General features: G+C 51.4%; 2 protein-coding genes, 2 non-coding genes and 1 pseudogene across 9 annotated transcripts in view; 4 read left to right on the forward strand and 1 right to left on the reverse strand.

The window, feature by feature from the left end:
• Nucleotides 1-1,805: 1,805 nt before the first annotated feature.
• Nucleotides 1,806-3,745, reverse strand: LOC142451447 (CDK-activating kinase assembly factor MAT1-like; annotated as a pseudogene).
• Nucleotides 3,712-9,025, forward strand: ATP5F1B (ATP synthase F1 subunit beta). The gene is made up of 10 exons (XM_075551453.1): nt 3,712-3,870; nt 4,312-4,494; nt 4,732-4,906; nt 5,368-5,489; nt 5,745-5,929; nt 6,395-6,553; nt 6,641-6,763; nt 7,306-7,518; nt 8,006-8,207; nt 8,780-9,025. Exons 1-10 carry the CDS (start codon nt 3,744-3,746, stop codon nt 8,875-8,877), a joined length of 1,587 nt encoding a protein of 528 aa, XP_075407568.1. The 5' UTR covers nt 3,712-3,743; the 3' UTR covers nt 8,878-9,025.
• On the forward strand, nt 4,564-4,638 carry LOC142452143 (small nucleolar RNA SNORD59). Its single transcript, XR_012785184.1, has one exon. It is a non-coding gene; the product is annotated as a small nucleolar RNA SNORD59 (small nucleolar RNA).
• Nucleotides 5,570-5,640, forward strand: LOC142452142 (small nucleolar RNA SNORD59). Its single transcript, XR_012785183.1, has one exon. It is a non-coding gene; the product is annotated as a small nucleolar RNA SNORD59 (small nucleolar RNA).
• Nucleotides 9,026-10,535: 1,510 nt separating the features above from the next.
• The window catches only part of BAZ2A (bromodomain adjacent to zinc finger domain 2A), a 33,462-nt gene continuing 26,578 nt past the window's right edge, over nt 10,536-17,419 (forward strand). For 2 of the 6 annotated variants that reach the window (XM_075551454.1, XM_075551455.1), the window contains exon 1: nt 10,536-10,721. In XM_075551454.1, the coding sequence (XP_075407569.1) occupies nt 10,718-10,721 (4 nt within the window). In that variant the 5' untranslated portion in view covers nt 10,536-10,717. Of the gene's footprint in view, nt 10,722-11,359; nt 11,912-14,257; nt 14,432-15,277; nt 15,354-16,243; nt 16,400-17,419 lie in introns of those variants that run through there. The other 4 variants (XM_075551456.1, XM_075551458.1, XM_075551459.1 and 1 more) reach the window with 4 other exon arrangements.

Consider the following 17,419-nt stretch of genomic DNA (forward strand, 5'->3'; position numbering starts at 1 on the left):
CAACTCTTTTTGATGTATTTGAACACATTGGTTTATGTGACATGTGAATTAAATGTCAATACAATGTTAAAAGAAAACACAAAAGAAACATAGACTGAAGGAATCCACATGCAGAATTCATTCTCCTCAGGTGTCTTCCTTCCCAGGAGGGGTCACACTCTCCTGGGGGGGGGAACTAATAATAATAATGACATTAATCAACATACATATAATGCTTTTGACACTGTAGACTCAGGATGTAGAGTTCTTATTGGGACCTGTAGGCACCTTTGTTCACCGTGGTTACATCCACAGCTGTTAACTGTAAGAACGGTAGATTAAACCCACCAGGCATTCAACGGTAGAAAGGTCTGGAAGCTGGCTTCCATAAACCTTGTGTGGCAGGTCCAGTCTGTCCTATGGGGTTGCTAGGAATTTTAATTGATTCTTAAACAATAGATTTAGTTATTTGGGTTTTATTTGGATATGTTCATGTAGGTATTTTCTAGCTGGCAATTAGCAAAATTCCAAATTCTAGAAGAAAAGCAAATGCTTGGCAAAAAATCACAGTGGATGGCCGATTGTCGGCCCAGTGCAGGTTTCACACCGAATTTCCCATGACCAGCCCACCAGGCTTCCTAAAGATAGCATATTACCCCAAAATAATTTTTTTAGGTTAAAAAAAATTTTTAAATCATTTTATTGGTGGACCCAAACAACTTTTGACATCCTACTCCTCTGTTTCAGTCTACAATTAATGAGAATTAAATATGATTCATTTGCTATGTTAAAACCTGATTTACGATGAACTATTTCTTAAAAGCAACCTGTTCTGATTTATTTAACACAAGAAAATAGCACAGAGAAAGATGGCAAATTGATTTTGATTCTCCATACATGTATACGGAAGTATTGAACACCTATACTCCTAAGTGGAAGTGTTCTCTGCCCAGCCCCCACCCTCACAGAAGGTTCTCTGAGATCTGGTTGCTGCTTATTTTACTCTTATTTCTTTTCTGTCCTCTTTCCCTACTTCACCTCCAACCCCCCCGCTATTCCACAAAAAATAAATGTGCTTGGAATAAACGCTCCCTTTTGCTACTTTTCCCTGTGCATTTCTATTCACATTTCATAGCGGACGGAGTCCTGGTGCCACAGTGGATTTTGCATTGGGCTGTTAAGCACAAGGTTAATCACAAGGTCAGTGATTGGAAGCCACTAGCTGCTCTGTGGGGAAACGGGAGGCTTTCTGCCTTGGAAACCCATGGGGGCAGTTCTACTGTCTTATAGGGTCACTATGTGCAGGAATCAACTAGATGCAGTACATTTGAGCTTAGATTAGCCTCCTCCATGTTGCTTCCATTCCCCTGAATCTCATAAGTCAAAGCAGACTCACTGCCATCCCACTGATTTGGATTCGCATTGACCCTGCAGGGCTGGGAAGAAGTGCCTGTGAGGGCTTCTGAGACTAGAATTCTTTTTTTTTTTTTTAACTATAAAGTCTAATTTTATTTTCAACTTGAGTTTACAAGTCTCAGTTCACCTCAAACTTACATAGATAAATTAACCATATCTTCCATCAGATGGATTATGGCCTTAATCCCTCAGAAGAATGTAAGTAAAAATATCAGTCTTTTACACAAATATGCACCCATTGTAACAGTTTATTTCTGAAGTTTTATTTTCAGAAATACTTTTAGATAGTTGCCGGTTGCAGTTCTGTGGCTGTGCAGCTGCATGGGGCTATACTTTTATAAACGTGCTTTACTGTTGCTAACTGCTGGTTCTGCTCCAAGGTCCAAATCTTGTAAACCAGGAAGTAAAGGCTAACTGGGCTGCCAGAAAAGCCCACTGAACACATCCTGTAGCGCCAGGTGACAAGCCAGAGAAATGTCGCCTCCAGCAAGGTCCTGTGGAGAGGCAGCTCAGACATGGTTTCCACACGGAAGTCTTCCTAACATCTCAAGCTCAGGATCTTGTGCTCCACACCACTCTGCAATGGCTGGCGTTCATATAGAGCTTTTCAAGTGTTTGAATCGGTGCTAGTGAAGTCTGTCAGTCCAATTTGATGACTGTGGAAAAGTCAGACTTTCATAGGTTAGGTTTCTTAAACTGCATTTCCAGTTGGGTAGATGCATTCATCTTTATGCTGAAGCCAAAGCAGAGGTCCAAACTCTCCAGTTCATCTAAAAAACACCTGCTTCATCTTCCTTTTTAGCATCTGCAGCAATTGCTCTTTTTGTATAGTCTTCTTTGTTCATTTTCCTGTCATTCCACTTCTAAAGCTCCTTCAAATTCTTCCTGTTCCCCAGTCAGCTGTAGCTTATTTTGCGGAATCACATCTTTGTTCTCCTGTTGGTCTATCTCCATTTTCATTTTGGTGTTGTCCAAATTCACATTGTTGGTCAAGTTGGAAACAATTTCTTCCAATTCTTCCAGGAAGTCATTATATTCTCTTAGACTACAAGTCTTCTCTTTCATTGTGTATCTTTAGCACTTCCTCCCCCACTAATTTCAACCTCTTTGTTTTCAAACAGTCTGACGCTGAATTTTCTCCTTCTAAGTGGAGTACTACACTTAGGACAATTTTCAGCTCTTTTCTTTTTTTTTTCCGCCCGACTCCGGAGCTCTTTTCATAAACAATAAATCCACACAACTTTCCCATCTTTCCCAAAGGCCCTGGTCTGGCTGTCTACCTCTTTCCCCAGCTGACTCAGGACCCTCCCTCTCTCACATCTTTCCTTGGCAGGGGGCGGGGGACACCTCACTCCTTATCCTTCTCCTCCCCACTCCCTTTCCAAGTTTTGGCAATTCCTTTTTTTTTTTTTTTAATCATCTTATTGGGAGCTCATACAGATCTTATCACAATCCATACATACATCCATTGCGTCAAGCACATATGTACATATGTTGCCATCATTTTAAAAACATTTTCTTTCTACTTTAGCCCTTGGTATCATCTGAGACTTTAATTCTTTATGGGAGTTGAAATTGCCTTTGTCTGGTGGAGCAGATGATGGTTTTGAAGGTAAATTACCCCTCTGCCAGTACCCCAATACTACATTAACTAGGGACCATCACATTTTATTGCATTCTTTGTTCAAGGCTGTGAAAGGTCTTGAGACTTAAGCACCTTTGTCTCCTCAGTGCCTAGCACGCATCTGCGAAATGGCTGCCTATGTTACTTTTCTTCATTATATAGATTTAAGTAATAAAAATCCTGTCTTGAAATTGCTAAACTGTCATAAGTGTTCAACCCTAGTACTGTTAGGAAAACCGTGGTTTGTCTGAGAAGGCTCTGGATTAGGCAAGGTCACCCTCAGAGGTGCCTCCTGGCGCTCCCACCGCGGCCCTCCCCGCCCCAGGAACCTATAACCCAGCTCAAGGTCCTAATCGCCCCAGGGAGCCCAAGGACGCGCAAGGTAGCCACGTGCTCCCCAGCAGGAACTCGGCCCCTTCACCACACGTAGTTCCGTCTAGGACTCGCCCCGACGGACGTCCCTACGGTCCAATTACGCTTCGAGGCTCCAGGGGTTGCGCCCAACTCGATATGATCCAATGAAAAAAAAGGAGTTTCAGATTGGCATTAGCATTAGCCAACGGACGGGAAGAGGACAATTTCTCAACCTATGAAAGCAGCGCTGAGCGTGATGGGCAGCAGCGTCCTCCAATAGGGAGGCCGGCGGCCGCGCAGGCCTCGCCCCGGCGCAGAGGAGTTGGCGGCGGCCCGCGCTGCGGCGCTCAGTCGCCACCCGGACTCCGCCATGTTGGGGCTTGTGGGCCGTGTGGCCGCTGCCTCGGCCTCCGGGGCCTTGCGGGGACTCAGCCCTTCAGCGTCGCTGCCCCAAGCCCAGCTTTTGCTGCGGGCCGCCCCGGCGGCGCTCCAGCCCGGTAAGTGCCTCCTTGGAGAAGCCGGATTCATTTCGCGCTATGACCTTGAGCCGGAGGCCTGTTGTCGCTCCGGCCTAAGGAGTCCACGGTGCTAGAAGGGCGCCCGGGGCAGCGCCCAGCCCTTTAATGGCGGGAGAACAAAAGCAGGACGCCCTGGAGAGTTTTTTGCGACCCAATTCCGCCCCGTGCTCACGAAGGGGGCCGCCGTGTGCCCGAATAGTGCAGGCAGGTGTATTGACCTTCCCACGAAATGGTCCCCGACCTCTCGAATTACGGGGTTTTGTGCACGCAAATGGGAATCGCTCTCCCGGTCCCTGCGTGGCTCCCCCTTGGGCACGCCTTCCATCTAGTCCGATGCCACCTCTTGGTCACAAGTCAGGGCTTTTGATGACCTTTAGTTGCCCTAAACCCTAACTCCTTCCCCTGTCTTCCGTTCATTAGGCAGAGATTATGCGGCGCAAACTTCACCTTCACCAAAGGCAGGCACCGCCACCGGGCGCATCGTGGCGGTCATCGGGGCCGTGGTGGATGTCCAGTTTGATGAGGGACTACCCCCCATCCTAAACGCCCTGGAAGTGCAAGGCCGAGACACCAGGCTAGTTTTGGAGGTGGCTCAGCATTTGGGTAAGTAGAATTTGTTGAGATTGGTAAAGAGCTTGTGGATCCCAAATATCCTAGGAACCGGGCTCTCTGCCTTCTGTGATGATTTTATCAAAGTGACTTTCGTTCTTCTGAATTTGCTGAAGCCACATTTAGGTTCTGAGAAGGAGTCTGGTTGCTTTTTTTGTGCCAACCACACTAACTTAAATGTCCTGAAACCACCTTGTCCTGGTGTGTAACATCAATACCTTCACTTAACAGGTGAGAGCACAGTAAGGACCATTGCTATGGATGGTACTGAAGGCTTGGTCAGAGGCCAGAAAGTTCTGGACTCTGGTGCCCCCATCAAAATTCCTGTTGGTCCGGAAACGTTAGGCAGAATCATGAATGTCATTGGAGAACCTATTGATGAGAGAGGGCCCATCAAAACCAAACAGTGAGTATCCCACTCTTGGAGCTCTGCATAAAGAGATTGCTTTTTTCATTTGGGTACATTATACATCATGGCAAAGCAGAATTTCCCTGCAGGGACTACCGACATTGCTGAGACACTCATTTATTAAAATCCCACAGTACTGAACTTAGGATGCCAGAAATTCTGGTTTGATGGTGCTAGTGCCACTGCCACTGGATTAGGTTGTGTATGTGGGTGGGGGTGGGGGGGTGTCTCTGAAACTGACAAATTTTTCACGGAAGTTGCGGAAATACTGCTGAGAATGAGGTGTGCTTGGTTGCAGAAGGTCAGGTTAGAGACCAATGACAACTTGCCTAGCATGTTGAAAGTAGAGGGCATGGGAAAGTGAGTGAAGGCATGGACTTCAGGAACCTTTGTGACTAGTCAGCAATCAGCTTAGCACAAAGCAAATGAGACTGACCTGATCCTCTTCCACTTTACAGATTTGCTCCTATTCATGCTGAGGCACCTGAGTTCATGGAGATGAGTGTTGAGCAGGAAATTCTGGTTACTGGTATCAAGGTTGTGGATCTGCTGGCTCCCTATGCCAAGGGTGGTAAAATCGGTATGTTATCGATGGGGACATTTCTCCATATCCATGGTGAGAGAGAACCATCTTCCTGTGGGTGGGTATTAAGATCTGCCCCTCATTGATGAATAGCTTCTGACTTTCGTTCTTCTGAGTTTGCTGAAGCCAGATGCCATTTCTGAGAAGGGAGAAGGGAGAAAACCATGCGGGGGGTTTTTGTGTGTGTGTGTCTGTTTGAAATTTGCTTATGTGGGAATGCAGGTCTCTTACATATATGTTTTTCACTTTCAGGGCTTTTTGGTGGTGCTGGAGTTGGCAAGACGGTGTTGATCATGGAATTAATCAACAATGTCGCCAAAGCCCATGGCGGTTACTCAGTTTTTGCCGGTGTTGGTGAGAGGACCCGGGAGGGCAATGACTTATACCATGAAATGATTGAGTCTGGTGTGATCAACTTGAAGGATACTACCTCTAAGGTGAACACAGCCGTTGGACACATAGTTGTGTCAAGAGACCCTGTGTAGTCCACTATGTGCCACCAGTTTTATGTCCCAGGTCTATAAAGGAAATGCTGGTGCCCATATTCATAAATGCTCATAAAGGTTTTTGACAGATTACATTTCCAAACTCCCTTTTTGAAAGACAGTCAAATCATTTGCAAGTTCATTTGGGGCCACATTTAGGTTCTGAGGTTGGGAGGGGGGATTGTCTTAGATAGCCCTGTTTTGTGCTTTTCACTTAATGTACGTATTTCCTAAGGAATTCTCCCTCACTAATGTAGAAGAAATTGTTTTTGTGTTTTGAATCACCTAATAGGAAAAAGATACTGAGGGCAAAAAAGTGCCACACTTTTGAAGAACCTTCCTGGTGCTGGTTTTTCTCTTGGGTACCTTGGGCATCAGGCTGCCATACTGCCCTATCATGGTTTTTGACTGCTGCAGGTCGCGCTGGTGTATGGGCAAATGAATGAACCACCTGGTGCTCGGGCCCGCGTAGCTTTGACTGGACTGACTGTGGCGGAATACTTCAGAGACCAAGAAGGTCAAGATGTACTGCTGTTTATCGATAACATCTTTCGCTTCACCCAGGCAGGCTCCGAGGTAAGGTGGAAGGCTTGGGCGTACCTGGCTCTTTTGATCAGTGAAATAATGCAGGTGATGAAAAAGGTTGTTTAATTTTTTCCTAAGGTGTCTGCCTTATTGGGCAGAATCCCTTCTGCTGTGGGTTACCAGCCTACCCTGGCTACTGATATGGGTACCATGCAGGAAAGAATCACCACCACCAAGAAGGGATCGATCACCTCTGTGCAGGTAAAGACTAGTAAATAGATGAAGGTCTAAGGTGTAAAAATGTTTAGAGATGGAGCAAACAAACCTAGTTGTTTACATCTCAAATGGGGCCTTAACTAGGGGGGAGCGTTTCATGAAGTCTCCAATCTAATCTATAAGATTAAGAAATACTCATTTGAAGTAATTGAAGGTATAGGTATAAACGTAGACTGCAAAACTGGTTTCCAGCCTAGACATTCTAGAACTGCATAGAAACAACTATCTTAATGCACTACACATTTTCAAATGTGTAGGCAGTTATTAAAATGTTGCTTAAATGAGGTTAATTTAGAGTGACCATGATTCCTTTTCATAGTGAATTAAGATTTTTCCTTTAAATAATTTTTTTAGTTCTAAAAGTGGGTACCATTACAGGAGAGCTAAAATGTAGGATGAAAAGGAATGACGAGGATTTTTCCATGAGAGCCTGGAGAGGGGCCAGGTGCATGGGTGGAGGAGATGAGCACTAGAAAGTAGAGTAGGGTGGCGTAAGTGGAATGACTTTGCTTTTTGCTGCTCTTCAGGCTATCTACGTGCCTGCCGATGACTTGACTGACCCGGCTCCTGCCACTACCTTTGCCCATTTGGATGCTACCACTGTGCTATCTCGTGCTATTGCTGAGCTGGGCATCTATCCAGCTGTGGATCCTCTCGATTCCACCTCTCGCATCATGGATCCCAACATTGTTGGCAGTGAGCATTATGATGTTGCCCGTGGGGTGCAGAAGATCCTGCAGGTAAGTATTGCTATTGAGATGAGTCATCAGACTAAGGGAATTTGGAGGGCTGTGGTACTTACTGGGAGAAAGACTGCTTTTCTACTCTTTTAAAGAGTTCCAGTCTCAGGAGCTCATAGGCCAGTTCTACCCTGGATGATCGGTTCCCTGTGTCAGCAGCATCAACTCATTGGCAATGAGTGTTTCAGCCAGACTAGGTGTTTCCTAGGGACAGCTCTGGTTTGCTTAGGGAAAAGTCACGTGCTTAGTCTTTGGAATCCAGTTTCCCGAACAGTACCAGGCTAAAGGCCCTCTGGCTCTTGAGATTGTCATGACCCCCCTTATATGCATGTTTAAACTATTGAATTGAGGTAAGGTGCTTACCATAAAAAGGCTTTGCTACATAGCTTAGTGGGACTGTAAAGTGGTCTATTAACCCTTAAGGTTGTGTGTGTCCCCAGATTGAAGGACTGAATACTCAGGCCTCTCATCTTTTTTTTTCTCATAGGACTACAAATCCCTCCAGGATATCATTGCTATCCTAGGTATGGATGAACTTTCTGAGGAAGACAAGTTGACTGTGTCCCGGGCACGGAAAATCCAGCGTTTCTTGTCTCAGCCATTCCAGGTTGCTGAGGTCTTCACTGGCCACATGGGGAAGCTGGTGCCGCTGAAGGAGACCATCAAAGGGTTCCAGCAGATTTTAGCAGGTGAGCTTGTGAACTCAGGCCAGGGAAACGGAAACAAATCTATGAGGAGGCTATCAGAAAGTTCCTTGGATAAGTGGAATTAAAAGTTGATGTGGTTTAACAAGCATTTTAAAAATCCCCTCCCCCTTTAAAAATAAACATAGTTTACTGTTTTAACCGTTGTATTGGTATGTAATTAACATCAATTAAGTTTTTAACACTTGAAGAAGTGTTTTCAAACATTTTCTTCAGTCTTGTACTGTTATTAGCTCCCCATTTTCCCCAACCTCCCCTTCCATATCCCAAGAAATAACCATGAATTCCCCTTTTAATTCCATTTTTTCGCGAACTTTTGGAAGCCCCCTACATGTAAATATAAAAAAAGTTAATACTAAATGTTAAAAACTTTCCCATCGATTTTATTGAAAACACAATCACTTCTGAAAGGGTTCATCGATTCCTTAGCTCCTTGTAGATTTGATTTGTGGGGAGAACTCATTACGGGTTTTGATGCTGTGCGACTGATGAGACGTATGCAGGAATGGACATGCTTTGGCCTCTAATTGTGTGTGTCTTGTCTTGTTCCCATCTAGGTGAGTATGACCATCTCCCGGAGCAGGCCTTCTACATGGTGGGGCCTATTGAGGAGGCTGTGGCAAAAGCTGATAAGCTGGCTGAAGAGCATTCTTGAGCCAGCTGACCCCTGGTGCCCTCTCCCTCCCCCCCCTCCAACCCCAAGCCAAAAGCTGGTTTTCTGTACAGGCCACACAAGAGCCGTGTTTGAAGATGTGTTCTGTCTAAAGGATATTTAAGGGTTCCAATAAAATGTACTTCCCTCATCTGCCTGCTTTTCTGGGGGGGAAACACTAAATGTTGAAGGCATTTCCTTTAAAAAGCAAATTTTGATTTTCTTGTCAGATATTCCTAGTTAATATGCAAAGAGTTGGACACATTTGGAAGAAATGGGGGATTTAGGGATTTTATTATGGAAGGTGGTGACCAAGATCAATCATGTGTAAAACTTGAAAAGCACCTCCCATATGAGCGTGTATTTTAATGAGACCTCAATTTCTCCAGAAAGTGCTTCCACTTAGAATTTGGGCAAGTCTAGACTTATTGGTAGATGTTTATGATTCCCCCCCACCCCCGGTTATGTCATGCTATGCCCTAACCTGAACTCCCACTAATATTCCCACATCAAAGTTAGCGAAGGATGGATACATGGTCATTACCTTTCAGGTTAGCTGGGTTTGCGCTAAGTGAATGGAAATAAAGCCCCCCAAAAGGTGCAGTGTTGGAAGTATTCACAAAGCGATCACCAAATCCGCTTTTTAAAAGTGGGTTGCAGTGAGTGCCACTAGGGTTTGGAGTCCTTGGTACTGTGGGTTACCCTTTTAACAAGTAACTTGAAAGCTGGTGGTTCCAGCCGCCCGTGGCTCTGAGAGGAAGCGCCATCCTGCTGCTTAAGATTGATCACCTTGGAATCCCCATGGGGCGGTTGTATTCTCCTGACCTAGAGGGTCATTACGAATTGAAGTAGACGTGGGCTCTGGAGCTCAGGCTCCTTTTACTGCCCTCTGGAGGGAGGCCTGGAGGCAGTTGCCAGAGCTCTGATCTCACCATTTTGAAATCCATGAAGGCCATTTGCTGGGAAGTGGTTCTCCGCTAATGACTGTTTACAAATCAACTGGCGCTTTTGTCCGAAGGAGGGGTTTGCAACTGGAAGCTCCACCTCGTGAGGCATTCATGTTTCAGTTGGGTAGCAGTAGGGCGGGGACAAGCAGAACTCCCAATTCACAGTCCCCTGGGGCCTGGCTGTTGGGGAGGGCCCTTGGGAGCGGCGCCAGGGGTGGAGTAGGGGCCTGTAAGCTTCCTCCTGTCTGCATATGACGTCCTTGGCTTCAGTCTCCCGTGTCAGGATCTGGACGGAAGGTGGAGCCCCTGAGTTGTCTGCGCTAGGCATTTTGCGCCCAGAAAATAATGGATTTGGGCAAGTGCTGAGTTACCGCGGTGGGGGCACCTCCTGACCTCGGTCGGTGAGAAAGCCCGAGTGTGGGTCAGCATTTTGCGTTCCTCTGTCATCCAGACGCAGACCTGGAAACCGTCCTAGAGGTTGTTGGCATCCTTCCGCCGCCTCCCCTCCCCCTTTCCCTAAGTCCTCATGGAGAACCTTCACCCTCTCACCAGCTGCAGCTGTTTATTTCCTCCTCCCTTGCCACTGGAGTGTCAACACAGATGTAACCTTCCTCCATATTTCTCCTGGTGTGCCCTGTCCTCGCCACCGCCTCCTCCCTCTCTCCAACCCAGAGAAGGCCCCGCCCTCCCTCCTCCCCCTCCCTAGTCTGTCACACGGGGACATCACCCAACAGCAGTTCAGGCTGTGGTTCGCAGGAAGCACACATTGGCTTTTTGATTCTTGCTAGTTCCCAGCTCACAATTTGGGAGGATCTAACGCCAGCGTTCACGTGAAGGGGGGCACAAGGACAGCGAGAAGCGGAGTGGTCCTAACACTGGAGTCCAGCCAGCCTGACATGGGTGAGTATTGGGACAGCCCCCGGAAAGGTCTAGGATGTCTCGCTCCCTCCCGGCCTGACTCAGCAGGGGTGTGGCCTAACCTTTGCTCTTGGGGGCAGTAAAGGGGGGGACACCGGGCCGTGCGGGGCACAGCCTTTAGCTAGATTCCAGGTGCTGACCCTGGGATCTGGAGTCCTGGCCGGCTTGAGGACTTAGATCCTGCGACTGCGCTTGAGATCGGCACTTCCCCACCCCCGAGGAATATGGTCTCTGGAGCTTCCCTTTCTCAGCTTGCAAAGTAATCGTCTACAGCCCTCACTTCTAGCTGCCCCCCGCCCCAGCAGAGCTCACTTTTGGTGCTTCCTCTCCCCCAGTTTGCTCTCTGGGCCTCAGCGCCCGTCTTTCTTCCTCCCCCACCCGACCCGTCACCAGGTGGGGGCTGCTCTGAGCAGCTGCTTCCTGTTGCCCCAGAGGTTGCAGCAGCCGAGGGAGGGTGGTGGTTGGGGGAAAACTGGACGAGAATAAGGCCGATTCTCACGGTTCCCCATCACCCTCACTCACTAGGGCTGCTATTGGCGGCCCCCCACACGCCAGTCTCTGAGGTCACGGAGAGGCGGGATCGAGGTTGAGAAGACTAGGGAGGTCCTTGCCCTCATGGCTTCCTGATTCCAGAGGCTTTTTAAACTTGGGCAGCGTTGCGGGGCGCAGGCCGTGCCGTTCCCCAGCGGTGAGGGGTCGGGCCCGGAGCTGCAAGGCGGGGAGCCTGCTCACCGAGGAGGACGCCGTGTGCGTGACCCCAAGCCGGCTGGGGTTGGCCCTTGCCTCTCGGGCACCTCGGTGCGCCCTGGCGGCGCTCGCCGACTTCCTTTGTGAAGAGGTGTCCCGGGAGCGCAGGCCGTGCTCTGCCCCCGTGACCTCGCCAGGACCCCGCCAGCTCTCCCAGTCCCCACCCCGCGCCTCGGCCGAAGTTTCCGTCCCCGCCTGGGATCGCTTCTCGGCCTCCATCTGGGATGCTTGCGGGCTCTGGCCCCTAGGAGACGCCACCCGCTCTCCCCTCCCCCAGCGGCTCCTCCGCGACGGTCCTAGAGCGTCTGTCCGCACCCCGGCCGCTCCGGCCCCTTTAAGCGCCACCTCCCCCTCCGCCGCCGCCGCCGCCGGCCTCGGCCACCTGCGCCGCCGCCGCCGCCCGCCCGCCCGCGGCCCTGCTGCAGGTGAGGCCCGGCTCCAGCCGCCGGCCCCGGAGTTCCCGGGCGGGCCTCCCCCGCGGCCCCCTCCCCCGGGATCCTCGCCGCCTCCGGATTCAGCGTCCGACCCTCCCCCCGCGGGAGCTGCCCTGCCTCCCCCCTCCCCCGCCCCTTTCTCCCCGGGCCGCTGCTCCCGGAATCCCGACGCTCCTCACGCCTCTCCGCCATCCTCTCCCCGGACCCTTCCTATTCCGAGCCCCGGGTCTCCCCCTCCCCCGCGGCTCCCGCGCCGGAAAAACCTCCCGCGGTCTGCGTTGCGCCTCCTCCCCTCTGGAACAGCGCTTTCCCACGCCATTCTAACCTCCAATGGGAGGGGGAATAACCGCCACCCCCAGCCCCCTCCTTCCCCGTAGTAAGCAGGGGGGGCACAGGAGGGGAGAGAGGCCTGCGTAAACCACAGTCGCTATCGTACCCCAGCTACACGCAGCCTTTCAAGCTCAATTAAATCCCAGTTTCCCCGTCGTCCACATCCCATCTCCCTAGATTTTGGGGGGTCCGACCACAGCACCCTCCAATCGAGCTCCGCTGAGAAAGGCTCTGTACTTGGGGTGGGCTGGTCCAGTCTGAGGATGCTCCGCCCCCAGAGTCTGGGCGGTGGGGAGGGGCGCTGCAGAATATTGTGATTCTGGCTTGTAGGGGCTGTTGGGGGAAGAGTTGGGGGGAGGGGGGCTGGGGCCCATTCTCAAAGGGTGCAGGGAAGTGAGTGGGTGGGAGGGAGTAAGGCAGCCTTCTTGATTGAGATGCAAAACGAGGCCCCACCCTCAAGGAAATTAGCTGACCCCTTCTAAGATCAATTTGGCGCAGCCCAGCTAAGCGAGTTCGGAAAGGGTTCTGAATCTGAGGGAGCTCTTACCTCTTTGGAGGGTAGAGGAGAGGTTAGGATACCTTCGATGTGTTAGGGAGTTTAGTCTCCCCAAAATAGAGAGCTAAAGGAGACTAACGTAGGGAGGGGAGAGGACAGTTGCCCTACCAGACCCTATTTATCTGAGCATTAACTTCAAGGGCAGGGCAGGGGTAGAGGGGTGAGAGAAAGGAGGTGTGCTGGTGAGGTTACCAGTTTGAACCGACCAGTGGCCCCGTAGGAGGCACGGGAGTCTTTCTGCTCCCCTAAAGATTTACAGCCTGGGAAGCCCACAGGGGCAGGGCAAGGCACTTCTACTCTCTGCCCTCTAGAGTGGGGGCGGTGATTGTGCCAAAGGGGGAGGGGGCTTCCTCCCCAGTCTAGTTGCCCTCCCCCGCCCTTAAGTGTCACTTGTGACTCCAGAGCTGGGGGACCGGGTGTCAGATTTGGGTTCAGAGTCACGCCTGTGGCGCTGGGAGGAAGGAAAGTGGTCAGTAGAGGTGCTTGAGGCTGGATGCCTGTACTTTCTGGACGTCCGGAAGGAAGGAGGTAGGTAGAGGGGTGCCAACGAATCCCGTTTTTCTTTCCCTTTCTCTCTTCCCCCTCTAAACCCCAGCCATCTGGCTCCAAAGTGGAGCTAGGCCCTGGCAGCTGACCCCCGAGTCAGGGTGGTGCAGCAGGAACTGGGAGGGTGAGAAAGGGGGAGCAGGTGCTAATTTCTCCCTCCCCATTCTCATTATCCACCCACTGGCCTGGCTTGGAGAGTTTCAGACTATTCCCTAGGCACCCTTCTTAGAAGTTGCTGAAAAACTGACCATTTGCCCTTTCTCCTTTCTAGTAGCTTCCTAAAGGGAGATGGGGTGGGTGAGTGGCCACATCTGATGGGATTGTGGAATGTTTGGGGACATATGGGGTCAGTCTGCCCTCTGTTGTCTGGATGTGGGGAGAAGCACAGCTGCTGCCTGGGGTGGCTTCTGGCAAGATGTAAACACCCAGCTGTTGGGCATATTGTTGCCCCACCCTCGTCTGTTCTTCAACCAGCAAGGAAGATTACTATTTCAATGGAATGAGGAGGGGTCTTCCCTTCTTTCAGGACTCAGGAGTCATCCCACCCAGGGATGAAGGGGATGGAAGAATGGCTCCCACTCCTTTTTCCTTTTTAATTCCAGGTGACTCTTACCTACCCTACCTATCCTTTTCCCAGCCTGCTCCAGCCTGGGATAGTCCTAGGGGTTGCCCTGGAGATAAGGCCTGAGGCTCGGAAGGGGTGGGAGCCGTCTGTGGGGCACAGGAGTAACCGGCTCTTCCTGAGCTGAGGAGCCAACGCGTGGGTTTATGTGGGTGTGTAGTGGAGGGGGGAAGGGGCGTGGCTACACCCGTCTGACTGGCACTGGCTCCTCCTCCGTCTCCCCAGTCTTGGAGTGGCCAGCCATATCTTCCGGGGTGGGAGGTCCGAAGGTTCTCCTTCTTTTGCCTTGGGAAAGGGCAGGGAGAAAAATGGGATCCCACTTTTCTCTTCCTGCCCTTCAGGAACCAGTTTTTCACCCTGAGCTCCCTTCTCCACCTGCTTTTTTGTTTTCTGTTGGGGGCTAGAGGGGGAAATCCTTTCGCAGAGCTTTCCTGAGTGGTGCTTTCAGGGAACTGAGGTGAGCAGCCTGTGGGAAGCTTTTCCCCCCTCTAAGATGACCTATAAATCTGTTTTAATTGGGAAGAGAGAAGTGTTCTTGTCCCTACATGTCTCCTCCTTCCTCTGGTAATTTACTTATCTCAGAAGAGAGGGAGCAAACCTTCCTTCCTTCCTTTTTTTCCCCTCTTCTGGCCCACACGTTGGAGCTCTGCTGAGGACAGTTTGTGTCATGGCTTTCCTAAATCGTTTGCTGTGTGTGGAGGGGGAAGTCCTATCGACACTAATGACTGGCCTCTCAGGCCCATCCAGCTCTACAGTCTGATGATCTTTTTCTCCCAGACACCCCCCCACCACCCAGAGGAAAAGGTTATTTGTTCCCCACCCACCTAACCTAGCAGATCTTCCATCTAACCTCCTGTCTGTTCGTAGAACTGCCTACAAGAAAGCAGCTGCAAATTATCTGACACCTGCCAAAGTCTGGCGAGCTGCAGGAAAAGGAAACCTGGTTTCTTGTCACATCTTAGCCACTGTTTTGACCTTGAACAAGTTGTTAAACCTCTCTGGGTCTTAATTTCTTCATCTGACAAGCAGAGTTGAGTGAGAAGTTCTAGCTGTTTTAGGTGGCAGTCAAGCTGCAGGCCTCCGTTTTTCCTCTTTTGTTATTCTCCATTTCATATAGTTCTGTAACCCTATCAGAAAAGTATTGAAAATATGTTTTAATGGACAATGTTCTTAAGACTTGGGGGACATTTGGAACATCTGAGTTGCTGCTCAGTTTCCCCATTATTCCCTGACCTGACCATGTTCCGGTCAGACTTTGATCTTGGTCTGGTCTCAGAACCAAACCTCCTTTTCCCACGCACAGGAATCTTTCCAAGGTCCAGGACCCTGCAGATGTCACGGTGATCCCGCCAGGGCCAGGCTGCCCTCGCAGGACAGAGGTGAGTGCTTGGCTTCCCCAACACCTCAGCTCTCTGCCCCACCTCCCTTCTTTTCCCCCAGCTCTGTTTTGACCTAACTAACCTTCCTGCTTTTATATTTCAACTTTTCTATTTCCCAGTCTAGGATGTAACACCCCCACCCCCACCCCAAATTATCTTCCAGGCCCAGGAGGTATACATAAGGAATGGCAGGTATGTCACCTGGCCCTGGGACCCACTTGGAAAGGGGTGTGTGTGTCACTGAGCAGCTTCAATTAAGCATTGTAATTTCCATCTGCAGCCCTCAGAGGTCATTCAGCAAGTTAAAAGGAACGTTTTCATTGTGTGAGAACCCTGCTGAGTGTAGAGAATGAAGAAACTGGAAGGAAAAACTAATTTTGAGCATCCCATAGACCAGTTTTCATCAGAGGAAGCCAGGAATGCGCTGTTGTTATTTTCATGTGGTCCCATATGTGTTGAGTAAAAAACGAAGGAGCTTGACTTCTATATTTAAGCTGATGGCATGGTAATGTGATCTATCAGATACTTGCCCTGGGGTGCATTCCCAATGCTCTGACCCACCTTTTCCAGACCCCATCCCCAGGCCTTGAGTTAGGAGAGGGCCAGACGTCTGGCCCCTAGAAAGATCCTTTGGTCCTCTTTGCACTACCACCCTCCATGAGGGGGAGGTTCTGGGGGAGCTGCTGCTGAGTGGGTAAGGGGGCGGGGGGGAAAGATCGGAAATGTAGGCTATGCCGCGGCGCTAGGACCCAGATCGCGGCCGTGCGGCAAGCCGGCGGGCGCTAGGACCAGGTGGCTGTGGAGGGCGGCGCTCTGGTGGCGTTGCTTCCCCGCCCCCTCCGGCTCGGTCTCCCTCCTCCCCTGCCGGCCATGTTGGCTCCGCTCAGGCCCCGCGGTTGAGCCGCGTCCCCCTCCCCCTTCCCAGTCCCCGCACCCCCTCCCCCGAGGTATCCCCTCCCGTCCTGTTGCCCGGAGCCTGGCCATGTGAACCGCCTATTCCCCGGGGAGAGACGATCCCCGAGTTGGGCTGGACGGCGCTGCCTCAGGTTTGAGGGGGTCTATGGCTTGGGGGCCTGAGGGGAGGGAGTCCCGCTTTCTTCCGAGGCTTCCCTGAGGGAACGGGAGCTCCGGAACCGGCTCGAGCCTCGACTCGGGAGCACGGGGTTGTCTGTGGGCTTATATCTACTGGGGGACCCAGCCCCCGGCCGGGGTGTTCCTGACCCAGGGGTCGGGGGTGGCGCTGAGGGGCTGGCCGGTGGGCTGGAGGACCTCGGTGGGACGACCCGGGCGGGAGCTGAGGGGTGAGGGGGCTCCCGGCGGCGGCGGCGAGAGGACGGGGAGGCGGCAGCGGTGACGGAGAAGCCGCCTGGCGGGTGGCGATGACTCCCGCGGGGACTCGAGGTGGAATCCCCGGGAGGGGCTCCGCCTCCTGGGCTTCGGGACGGGGATTGCCCGCGTGTGAAAGGGTGCGGGGTGCCGGGGGGGTCAGCTCGGCTGCGTTGGTGGGTTCCTGGGGTCTGCGGTGTCTCCCGTGGGGGGGGGTGCGCACGCCCGAGCGCGGTGAGCCCGAGGGCCCTGCTGGGATGCGCCCCGGGGAACCCTCCACCCCGCGGATGGGCGCTCGCTGCTCGGTCGCTAAGGCGGCTGCCGAGATGTCCGAATTTGGAGCTCGGCTGAAGGGAAGAAGAAAGAGGAATCCCTTTCCGAGGGGATCCCCGTGCCCTTGGCAGACGGCTGATCGCGCAGCATCCCTTTCTCGGTGTCCTCCGTTTCTCGGGGAAGGCCATGCCAGTGGCAGTCATTCCTTTGTAGGCCTTCTAGGAGTGAGGGATTTGCATCTTGGGGGGGCAGGCCAGAGGGGGGATAGTTTCCACCTCCATCTGTACACAAACAGCCCCTCCCCCAGCCTCCCGCAGGAAGTGGCCGGGAAATGGCAGCTGTGCGTTTGTGGCTGCGTCTCTCGTTGTTTTGAAATGTCCATTTTAATCAGATTTGGTTTCATTTTCTGAGGCTTCCTGGGCAAGCGTGGATCCTGCTCACTAGGAGGTCTGAGATGCCTCTCCCTA

This window comes from Tenrec ecaudatus, chromosome 6 (assembly GCF_050624435.1).
Source record: "Tenrec ecaudatus isolate mTenEca1 chromosome 6, mTenEca1.hap1, whole genome shotgun sequence".
NCBI classification, from domain to species: domain Eukaryota; kingdom Metazoa; phylum Chordata; class Mammalia; order Afrosoricida; family Tenrecidae; genus Tenrec; species Tenrec ecaudatus.

Excerpts from the sequence above, each read along its gene's own strand:
- ATP5F1B (XM_075551453.1), top strand. The coding sequence starts at position 3,744 with ATGTTGGGGCTTGTGGGCCGTGTGGCCGCTGCCTCGGCCTCCGGGGCC. Across the intron at positions 3,871-4,311 it reads CCCGGCGGCGCTCCAGCCCG|GCAGAGATTATGCGGCGCAA; the intron begins GTAAGTGCCTCC and ends TCCGTTCATTAG. Across the intron at positions 4,907-5,367 it reads GGGCCCATCAAAACCAAACA|ATTTGCTCCTATTCATGCTG; the intron begins GTGAGTATCCCA and ends TCCACTTTACAG.